At 37.8% G+C, this 12142-nt stretch overlaps 1 protein-coding gene across 1 annotated transcript; it reads right to left on the bottom strand.

The window, feature by feature from the left end:
• Positions 1-9289: 9289 nt before the first annotated feature.
• LOC113304550 (receptor-like serine/threonine-protein kinase At2g45590) lies at positions 9290-11804 on the bottom strand. The gene has a single exon (XM_026553690.1). It carries the CDS (start codon positions 11662-11664, stop codon positions 9430-9432), a length of 2235 nt encoding a protein of 744 aa, XP_026409475.1. The 5' UTR covers positions 11665-11804; the 3' UTR covers positions 9290-9429.
• Between the last annotated feature and the right edge of the window lie 338 nt (positions 11805-12142).

The following is a 12142-nucleotide window of genomic DNA, read 5'->3' as shown; positions in this document are numbered from 1 at the left end:
CTCTTCAAGGTTTATACATATGTCTCACTATTAAATTTCTTGTTGTCGTGTACAGGACATTTCTATGCATCAAAGTCAATGTTGATAGACTGAGACAATTAGTAATGAACCGCCTATTTTACTATTAATTGCACACAGTCGGTAGAGCAAGGATTAAAAGTAAGGAGGGGCAACCAAAACAAACAAAAAGAAGAAAATCACTGTGTATAAAGATGAACATAGCAACTGTATGGAATTTCAGACACATATGGATATTTTCCAAGCTGTTGATGCCAGAATTTTAGTCTGTTTTCATAAATTCTTGTCTCAAGCTGTTAGAACAACTCTAATTAAACATATTGGCCAAGCTATTCCTCTATTTCAAATGAGAGTTTTCCTTGTTCCTAAGCATCTTTGTAAACAAATGGCCTCTCACCTTTACAAATTTTGGTGGGATGAAACTTTAGACCCAAAAGATAGAAAGTTGCACCTGCTTGGTTGAGACATCTTATGCTCCCCTAAAGCAGAAGGTGGTTTGGTATTTAGAAAGACTGAATTAAATAATTTGGCTATGCTAGCTAGGAATGCCTGGAGAATCCTAATTGCTTACTGCCCACTGTTCTTGAGGCTAGATACTTTCCTAGAACTGATTTCTTGAATGCCAAGTGCACTGGGTAAGTGTTCTTGGACTTGGAAGCGTCTACATGCCATCAAAGAACTTATCAAGCCTTTCATTTCTTGTATGGTTGGGTATTGTCAATTTATTGACCCATGGTGTGACAAATGGATACCCTCCTTGGCTAGGGGTGTAAATTCGGGCAGGCCGGGCCACCCGACCCGAAAACTAAGACAGGCCGGGCAGGTCAGGCTTAATATTTGTGAGCCCGTAAACAAATTCAGGCCGGACAGGCCGGGCACAAGTAGATAATTTGCTACCCAAAGACCGCTTTTTATACGGGCAGGCCAGATCGGGACGGACAGGCCACTATTTTGATTTTTTTTTTTAAGTTTAAATTTTCAAATGAACGGTATTAAATACAATATCCTTTCCTTTCCAACATCGCATATCATAAGTGATAGTATTATTTTATATTTAAATTACACTGACAAATATTTAATTTTAGCCTATAATAAATAATTAATTGGAGTACAATAAACTTTCTAATAAGAAAATATATTACCATTAATGTTTTGAAAAGGTTAATTATAAGTAAAAAAACAATTATATATTTTATTTTTCTTGACACAAAATTGACAATTATAAAATTGTAACTTTTAAGTTTTTTAAGAGGATCTTAAATGATTAATGGCACATAGAAGGCTTTCAGGCCGGGAACCAGGCCGGGTATCAGGCCGGGCATCATAATTAATCGCAAAGCCCGAGACCGCCCAATAAATTAATCCAGGCCAGGCCGGGTGGTCCATGACGGGCCATAACAGGCTTTGGGCTACTTCGGGTACAGGCGGGCTCGGGCGGATACAGGCAGGCCGAGTATTTTCGAGTATTATTTACACCCCTATCCTTGGGTTCTGCAATACCCACCCCTCTAGTCCCCCCTAATCCTAGTATAAAAGTGTCTTACTTTATTGACTCACAAACCAGAAGTTGGGATGTGCCTAGACTTAAATCCAGCTTTGCACTCCTGATAGGAGGGCTTGGGATCTTTCAAAGAATCGCAAGTTTTCTTCTAAATATGCCTACATGGGGCTCAGAGGTCTTAGGCCCTCCCCTTGTAAAAATCTTTGGATGCGTATTTGGGAAATCAGAGTTCCTTACAGAATTCAAGTTTTTATTTGGAGAGCAGCTAGAAATTTTTTGCCTTCCAGAACTATCCTTCACACTAGAATGCCCATGCATAGTGCGGATTGTCCTAGGTGTACTGATCCTCATGAAACTATTATGCATGCTTTGGTGCTTTGTCTCTTTTCTAATAGAGTCTGGTTCATCTCTGATTTCAACATTAACACCTATTTTTTTCAAGACAAATCTTTCATTGATTGGCTAACTTTTTGGTTAACTGATCCTCAGTCTAAACTCTATGATGAAGCTCAAAGTGTTTTTGTTGCTATCTTATGGTCTCTTTGGACTAGCAGAAACAATTTTATCTTCCAAAATATTGCTGAAAATCATACTACTGTCCTTGCTAGAGCCAGAGCTATGCTTCTCACTAGGAAAACTAGCTTGACTGTTTCCACTACTATTTCTCTTTTGGTTGGATTAAATATAATACTGATGGTGGCTTTGATGATATTTCTGGAGCAAATGGTGCAGGGTATGTGATGCGAGATTTCTCAAGAAAAGCAACCTTTTGTGCTTCCTTAGTTTTTGAAGTACATTCCGCTGAAGAAGCTGAAGCTAGAGCCATCTGGGCAGTACTAAAGAAAGCCTTGGAGCAACAGTTAACTCATATCATCATTGAAAGTGATGCTAAATCCCTCATCGACCAATTTTCAGTTGGGAATTTCGAAGAGAATACGCGTACGGATGCTATCTTTAAGGATATTCTATTGTTTACTTCAAAATTAGTTGCTTGTATTTTTAGTTTCCAACCCCGTTATTGTAACTCTGTGGCTCGTGAACTTGCAATGTGGGCTAAGAAAAACAATTCTATTATGTACTGGTTTGTTCCTCCTGTTTGGCTTCTACCAACAGTTAAGGAGGCCCATTAGCCTTTTTGAAGGCCTTTGCTTAAAAAAAAAAAAAAAAAAATGCATACAAGGTTCAAAGCTAAACAGATTTTGTTCATTCGGAGCCAAACTAAAGACGAAAGGTTGAATGTAATTTTTTAGGAACATTATGGATTAAAAGGGCAAACAGATTAAAATAAAAGTTGTTGTAAAGACATAAATAAATAAGCTTTGAAAATCCGTTGATGAATGAGACGATTGTTATCACTTGCCCAAAGATATCTCCTTTGCACATATTTTACATTAGGAGACTCAGGCTACATAAAATATTTGAACATCTAATCATTACATTCAGAGACTATCACTTATCATGCACTAAAGTGCACAGCAACATAATGAGCATTAAGCATTTCTGTGCTGTCGGATTCTACACAATGAGGAGCATCTGTACAATAGCAAACTTGAAAGGTGCATCTCGTTGCGCACTCGTGTGCACGAGGACACCAGTTTTAGTGTAGGAATAGGAGGATTGGTGGGTGCGCAAAATGGATCACATGACATCATGCATGACTTCAACGATAACAAAAACTCTATTCAATATTAATATTAAACTTGCCAATTATAAGTAGGTATAGATATTATACGACTACTACATGTTTTTATAATCATTCCGAGTATCAAAAATGTGCGCCCTGAATCCTGATACGAGTTTCATCAAGCCTTCATCAGGAAAATCCACTCTGACTGGATGATATTTTTCTTTTATGCAAGAACATCCCTTAATCGCTTTTAAAAGTAATACCATCAAATATGTTGTTCTTAAAATACAATATTTATGAAGTTGTGGAGGGAAAATTATCAAATGAAATATATCTTTATTTAATCTCTACTATTTGGAATAAAATTCGTATAAATTTCCTAAATTAGAGAAAATTTTAATGTTTGAATATCCTTTGCAGAAGATTTAGAACTAAAGCACCATCTTTGGAGGGGAAGTTATCACGGAATCCGGTCAACTTCTAAACATGTGTCCTGAACCGACAGAATGAGGTCTACAGGGCTAAATACATCGCACAGCAATTAAACCATCTCATCCACTAAGATTATTAGTGGGGAAGCAGCTAAGTAGGTCCAATCATTACCTAATGGTGCATATGCCTCTTTGCCACTGTTTATGCGGGTAAGGCACTTCTTGTGTTTGAGGATTCATTCGGTGGAATCTTTGATATTGGATTTTATGTACTAAATCCTTCAGATCACATCAATGTGCTCAAGGGTGAATTAGGTACGGGCCTAACAGATAGGTCTGTAGTTAGGAAGAACAAATCTGAAGCGCTAAAACAAGGAGTGCACAGGTGTCCTCCATCTCGTCTAAAGCTCTAATATTGGGATATTCCAGTTGAGACTTGAGACCTGTACTCTTGTGATGTTTAGTTGAAATATTTTGTTTTTAGTTTGCGTTTGAGGGCCTTTTTAAGATTCCTTTTTTGTGATGTTTTAGCTGAAGATTTTTGCTCTTTAGTATACTAAAAAGCATGGGGGTTTTCCGGTCCCCATGTAATTACTCTTTTAGCTTAATAAAACTTTTCACCTAGCTAAAAAATGAGTAAATTTTACTTAAATTTACCATTTTTCTCAGTGCAATTTTTCACATGGTATGAATTTCATTTCGCTCTTACTATCAACCCTGAGTTTCAGATGATATGATCTGCATACATGGAGGAAAAAGAAGATATTCCTTGAAGATCAGCAAATCAGCCCAATTACCAGTTTATAATTATATCCGTGAGCCCCATAAACCTTGAATAGTTGAATACCAGATAGATGTCCTCTAAAAGGGATACCTACCTCTTCAATTAACTTATTTGTATATATTGCAAATCTCTATTTCTGATATAAATATATGCAAATTGCAAGAAGATTGCAACTTGCAAGAATAGGAAAATAAAAGGTCGTACCAAACTACCAACTGTATCATAGTTGAGATCTCTATGGGATTGTATATACCCTAGTCTTTGTACGACCCTTTCCTAATCCTTCCCTCGGAAAAGGAGGAGCCCTTGCTTTATATCTTACACATCTTTCATGTCTGATAAGACAGCAACATCAAATCAAGTTATAACCCAAAATGTTGGGTCCAGAATCTTTAAGCTGGCTAAGTAATTGGAGCAACAGGTAGTGTGTGACATGTTATATATACCCTACATGATATCAAGTCAAAACCCTAACTACAACTCAAGAATATACATACCGACATGACAATAAATATTTAGTTATTGCATGCTTTAGAGTTGATCATCTTGCTGGAAGTGACCAAGCGAGTGAGTGGAATAACTATTCATAAACCCCTGTTTTTTTTCAAGTTTGATCACTTTACCACATTGGTAGGAACTTGTCTTGAAATCTCGTCCACCATGCGGATTTTCTGCTAGACGACCTAGCTGATGAACACAACCTAGTCCTAACGCTTGATGAGTTAAAATGAATCAGCTTTAGGTTCGTGACACCAAAGCAGATGATAACAATGGCCCTGCATGATATTATTGCCTATTATTAGTTTTTGGGCTTACCGAGAAGTTTCCAATTCGTTGGGCCTGCAAATTTTTTCCATTTTTTTCCCCTTACCGTTTCAGCTTGAATGCTTGATAGACAGAATCAAATTAGATCTCCTCTAAGTAGAAGTTTTTGAGCTTCAGGCTTCAGCCATCAACATTGATTTTCACCAGACTAGGAAGAGGAGAGACCATTTAGCAGGGGCGGGTTCTGGCGAGTATAGCTACTTGACCTGTATTCCCTCATTCCTTTGTAGGATTCTTGATGCAATTTGGCCACAAAACCCTGCCGTAAGAATTCTTTCCAGCTGAACAGAATCTTGTTCACAGATATCACTTCTCTCTCGGCTAAGATAAGACTTCATAACAAATTTTCTCATGGTCTCAGACTCTCAGTAGTAAACCCACTACGAAAAGGTTCAAAAACAAAAAAAAAAACACGGAGTACTTCGGAAATTCTTCCTGGTTGCCTCCACCAGCCCAGAATGCATACAAAATACCAGCCAACTGACAGAAGCTCACAAGTTGCTGCTAACAGAGAAGGCCAGGCTCTCTGCCAGACATCCCAGACAGGGTCTGCCTTTGGGTAATCAGTAGATCTTCAGAAACAGACAACACTACTTCAAATGGAGGTTCATTACCCTTCTCAAGTCTTCACCACTGATCACATGATGAGGTCTTCTTATCCCACCACCGTATCAACACATGTATGCACAAAACCGCTTACCGTGCGTATAGCGTTTTAATTGGATATTATTACTGTGGTGCATGGTGGAAATGCTCATATCATTTTCAAAACAAAAAACATGTGATTAAGTTCAGGGTATATATTGCAAAGCAGAAATGTGTTCACTATGTATTCATATGTGATAGTAAGTGAATGAGGAAAGCTAGGCCTTTACCTACAGCAGCATACCCGACTCATTCATCCACGCTGGTTCTCAAAGAAACCAAGATGCTTCCCAGAAAAGAGCACAAAGACTACCTAACGTGAACTAGAAAGGCATATATGATCTGAAATCCTTTTCTCGAATTTCAAGTAAGTTTAAAAAATCCATCTTGTAATACTGATGAATTTTCATTAGGAAGATATAACAAGATTGAAAATGCAATATCATAGAGTAATCAAATCAAAGAATATTTCCTACACAAATTAGATACAGGCCTGTCAGTTTTACAAACTTTTTGCGATTTCATATGTAAATACGTTTTATACAGGTAATCGGGTAGACACTAACTCAAATTCTAGATCTTGCATAATGAGAGGTAGAACATGAAATGGTAACGGCATTTCGTGTTAAACGAAGATCTCGCATAGACGCATCTATGGAGTCACAGGTTAAAAACACGTAAACAGTTCAGCAAGTCCTGCAGTACTATGATTAATGAGATACAGACATCTAAGCTGACCGGAGATGATAAATAAATAGATTAGAGCTAGCATTACTGGGAAGGCATTGTTCCCTCCTAACTATGTCTGTGCAGAATCAAATCTAATTCCAATTAAAGTGAACAAGTATCAGAATATAGCAAACTTAAAGGGACTAAAATCCGAAAGACTAGAAATGAATAAATAAACACAGATACTGAGATGATAGTCGACAGTTCGGCAACAAAGTATATACCGGAATTCTCGATTCATTGGAAATAGGGCTGCGCTAAGATGGGATGGTTACATACAATCCCTTGAATATGCATCCAAATAAATTTGAGTTTCCTGGGTGAGAATTGAGCATGAAACTGAAAGTCATCCCATAGCATACACCTCCAGGTTGTACATAACCCGTGGTCAACTGCAGTAACTCGTGATAACTAAAGAAGTTAAAATACATACCTTAGTTTCGTTGATGAGTCTTGTGAAGAAAAAAACTACAGTGGCTTCCAACACCCATTTTAACACTTCTCCACTCTGACGGAATTTGCATCTCTCAAACATGCAAACCAATTTGAGGGGTGAAACCAGAGAAACCATCTTCCGGTAACCGTAGTGCCAGCATTGGAAATTACCCACATAAATTTCTTTTTCTATTTTCTCTTTTTGTTTTGTCTTGATTGCTAACAGCACAATTCGGTCTCGATGTGAAAATTGGAGGAGAAGCAAACAATGATATGCTCACAGCTACTTATATTTGTTGGATAAGACTACAGTCCAAATTGAGCGACGGAATTCATAGCAAATCAACTTACGTGAAGTTGCAAGAGATTAGAGAACAAAGCTCAGTAACCTTTTTTAAGGGACTCAGGGAGAAAGCGAACCGGCAGATGAGGTCATGCCAGGTTATACAAAGTTTTTGTAAGAAGGATGGGTTAGAAGAGAACATAACATATGAATAAGTGCATGCATAAAAGAGTGCACCATGAGATATTTCAGAAAAAGAAGCATATTACAAACAGTTTCTAAGTGTGGTTGGCCAGTATTTGAAGTATTAGGGACACAAAATGAGCATGATCCTAAACAGTTGTATTTTCAGGGTTCAGACAATCCATTGGTACAACTTGTACAGTTCTTTTTGTTTCAGTGTAGAACCCAGGGGAAAACCTAAGCTTATCTTGGATAAGTTGCAGAGATGAATTATACATTGTAGTTACCTAGGCAACATGCAAAATTAGTCCCGTAAGACACGATAAACGAGCATACTTAACGGAAGATTAGTTATAGGTAGTCTCTTTACTCTGGAAAATGAAATGTAATACTGCTAAGTTAACAAGATAGAAAATGCAAAATTGAAGGATTTTCTCCTACATAATTCAGATACAGAAATTTTAATTTTACGAGCCTATTGTGATTTCATTTTGTAAATACATTTCATACAGGTAACCAGGTACATGCTGAGTGAGAATCTAGATCTTGCATAATGAGAGGTGGAACACTAGAACTTCAAATGGCAGTGACATTTCGTGTTAAATGATCTCTAGGCCGCATTCATGGAATCACGGGCTCAAATCAGGTAAACAACTCAGTAAGACCTACAGTACTATGATTTCATATGAAAAAATTGCTTAGCCTAGAAAATATAAACAAAAGATACAGACAATTAAACTGAGTGGAGATGATAAATTAATAGATTAAAGCTAGCACTAGTAAAAAGGCATTGTTCCCTCTCAACTATCTATATGCAGAATCAAATCAAATTCCAATTAAAGCGAACGAGAATCAGAATATAACAAACTTAAAGAGAATAAGAACCAAAAGATTAGAAATAAATAATAAACATATATTTAGATGATAGTCAACAGTTTAGCAACAAAATATGTACCAAAAAGCTTGATTTATTGAAAGTGGGGGCAGCTCTACGATGGGAGTGGGTTACATAATTAAAATCCCATGTGTATGCCATCAGATAAATTTGAGTATCCTGGGGTGGTCATTGAACATGAAACTGAAGGTCATCCCACAGGATGCATTTCCAGGCAGTACATAACCCGTTCTCAACTGCAGCAGCTCATGATGACCAGAGAAGTAAAATGCGTACCTTAGTTTCAGCGACGAAGCTTGTGATGAAAAAACTACACTGGCCTTCTTTTTGACAGTACTCCACTCCAATAGAATTTGCATATCTCCGACAGCCAGTTTCCAGTTTAAAACAAGAGAAACCATCTTCCAGTAACCGTAGCGCCAGCATTGGAAATTACACATATTTTTCTTATTCTATCTTTTCATATGGTTTTGTTTGATTGCTAACAGCACAATTTAGTCCCAGTGGGTTAATCCACTGGTGATATGATAAAACTAGAATCCAAATGGAGCTACAGAATTCATAGGTAAACCAACTTGCGTGGAGTTGCAAGAGATTATAGAACAAACTCAGTAACCTTTTTTTAAGGGACCTAAGGAGAAAGCGAATCGGTATATGAGGTCATACCGATGTAATCGGACTTAGGGACACAGCTTACCTTGGATAAATTGCAGAGCAGAATAATAAAATGTATTCGCGTAGCTAAGATGCATGCAGATGAGTTAGTTCCTGGCGAGACACTAATGATACACATCCATATTCTGCTGAAAATTGATTATGGGTAGTCTTTTCGTTATGGCTCCCTAAAGTATTTAGTATATACCAATTGAATGACTGCTGGACACTAAAGCATGTTGAAACCTAATTTGTAGGTCAAACCAAGGAACTCAAAGAGAGCAAGAAAAAGATAACTTAATTGCATTGAACTTTTTTGGTTTTTTTACATCAATCACCTACACAAGATGTTGAATAAATATGACCTACATCAGTACACTACTAACAATCATGAAAATGAGTACGAATCCAAAAAAAACTCACCTAGGTTTCTTTCGCAACTTGAATGGGAAACCAGAAGGCGGTGAGGGCGAAAACTCGAAGGGCAAGTGAGGAGCCTCTGATTCACCCGTAAGCATCCCAACAACTTCTCTAATATTGGGCCGTTTAGAGGGTGATCGCTGCAAACAGAGAAGTGCAACAGTGACACAAAGAAGAGCCTGTTCTCGATCTAACGACTGAATAGCTGGATCAAAGAGTTCCTGAAGCTTCCCACTATGGGCAAGATGACGAGCCCATGAAATGAGATTCGCGCGTTCGAATTCTGACATTGGTGAAGCCGTGACTTGCAATGGCCGACGACCAGAAACAAGAACTAATAAAAGAACTCCATAGCTATAAACATCACATTTCTCAGAGAGTTGTCCACCACCACCATATTCAGGAGCAATGTAACATACTGTGCCTCTCATACTTGGAGTACTACTGATTCCGCCACTTTTAGGGATTTCTCCGCTTACCCAATCTCGACTATTTCTTCCAAAAGATTTAATTTCCCCGCTCAATCCATCTAACCACCAATCAACACTTCCTCTACTACCTCTAATCCAATTCCTTTTCTTCTTCTTTTTAACATCAACATTCATATCTTCATCTCTCTGCCACCAATTATCTCCTCCTCCTGCACCACTACTAGTAGACTTCAAGTCCCTTTTCTTCTTTTTCTTACTAAGTTCCTCACAAAATTCTTCCCTCCACCACTCTCTAGCAGGTCTAGTTTTCTCCTTCTTCTTTACCTTATCTTCATCTAGCAACGCCCACCATTCAAGACGTCTATGCTGTTTCTTTTTATCCGGTTTACAATTTGCTTTACACATATCTTCACCTATGGTAGTAACCCACTCGCTTTTAGGTCTTTCTTTCTTAATTTCAGTTCCTATCCATTCCATTACATAATCTTTCACACCAGACTCCGATCCACACCCACCATCTTGTTTCCACCACCAATCTTTCCCTGTACCACTCTTCTTCCTAGTACTACTTTTCCTATTCCCATCATCAACCAAATCTTTCCTACTATCCATACTAAGCCTATCGAAATTCCCTTCTGATATACTCGTCCCCATAATCTCCGAAGGGGGCGATGCTTCTTCTGTTGCTGCAACTGCTTCTGGCGACAAAACAATCACATTTTCAGAAGTTGCAGCGTCCACACCATCCGTAACTCTAATAACACAACTCTCCGGTGATGCTTCCACAAAACCTCCTTCTTCATAACCAGTCAAAACACTCTCAGTTCCATCAATAATAGATCCATTATCAGTTAAAATCTCCGATCCTCCTCCTCCTTCAATTTTCTTCTTTTTCAATTCACTATTACAAACTTTTCTCTCTTCTTCTACTTCTTCTTCAATTTCAATCCCTGAAACCCCTGAAACACCAGAAACCAAATCCCCTCCTCCACCACCACCACCACCATAAGCATCATCAATCTTAGATCTAGCAAGACCAAAATCAGCAATCTTTGCATTAAAATCACTATCAAGAAGAATATTACTAGGTTTAATATCACCATGAATAATAACAGGATCACATTGATAATGAAGAAACTCAAGTCCTTTAGCAATATCAACAGCAATACAAAACCTCTTTTTCCATTCCATCAATTCAATACATTTCCTATCAAGTAATGCATCTTGTAAACTCCTATTAATCATCAATTCATAAACTAACAACATTCTCCTCCGTTTCGTATCACTAGAAAATCCAATCAAATTAACAACATATTGCGAATCAATTTTACCAGCTAATGTTAATTCATTTTGAAATTCTCTTTCTCCTTGTAACGAACCAATCGAATCCATCAATTTCACAGCAATTTCTTGACCATTAGTTAACACACCCTTATACACTGGACCAAATCCACCTTGACCTAACCGATTCGAAGCCGCAAATGTTCCAGTAGCACGACGAAGTACAGAGTACGAATACCGCTGTGGTTTAGGGTTTAGATCTGTTGTTGGGACTGTTCTTTTACGAGATAATTTCCGGTATAAAATCGCTAAAAATGTTAATAATGTAAATACCATCGCGATTGTAATCAACACTGCTGCCAATGGAAACTTATGATGATGAGGAGGAGGAACAAGTGTTGGTGTTTGGTTGTTTAACGTTGCTTCTGCTGCTGTTGTGGCTGTTGATGGTAATACTACCTGTTCCTCCGGCGGTACAAAGAACGGTGGTGTTGGTGTTTGTGATAGTTGTCGTGATGGCATGTTGATAATGGATCATTCCGGAGTCGTAAACGCGGGATTTGATTAGTCCACACGCTGTAGAAAAACAAAAATGGTGGTTTCCTCTGTAATGTTAAAACTTCTGGTTGTTTGTTTCTTCTTCTGGTTCTTCCTCTTCACTGCTCTCTTAACTGCAAATTTTTTTTATCAGTAAATAAATATATTCCTTTTTACTTTCTGATATTTTTTTAATTTACTGTAATAGAAAATAATTAGTTGTAGCTCTCCAACATCAAAGTTTCTACACCAATATCCTAATCACGTCAGATAACCAAAATAGTTGACCATACACGTGGCAGAGGATTGATTATGGTGTATTGGTTTTGGATGATCTTTGGGTATAGGGAAGGTGATGTTGACTGTGTAGTTTACGCCGGTGCACGTTAGCAGGAACATGAGTCAGCAGCTAGATATCTAGATGGTTTTGACTATTGGACAAGATCAAACTGTGAAATGTCAG

The sequence above is a fragment of the Papaver somniferum genome, chromosome 8 (assembly GCF_003573695.1).
Source record: "Papaver somniferum cultivar HN1 chromosome 8, ASM357369v1, whole genome shotgun sequence".
NCBI lineage: Eukaryota > Viridiplantae > Streptophyta > Magnoliopsida > Ranunculales > Papaveraceae > Papaver > Papaver somniferum.
Note: the sequence above shows the minus strand (reverse complement) of the source record. Positions and strands in the feature narration are given on the sequence as shown.

What these genes read in the sequence shown, in the direction of transcription:
- LOC113304550 (XM_026553690.1), bottom strand. Translation starts at nt 11,664, where the DNA reads ATGCCATCACGACAACTATCACAAACACCAACACCACCGTTCTTTGTA.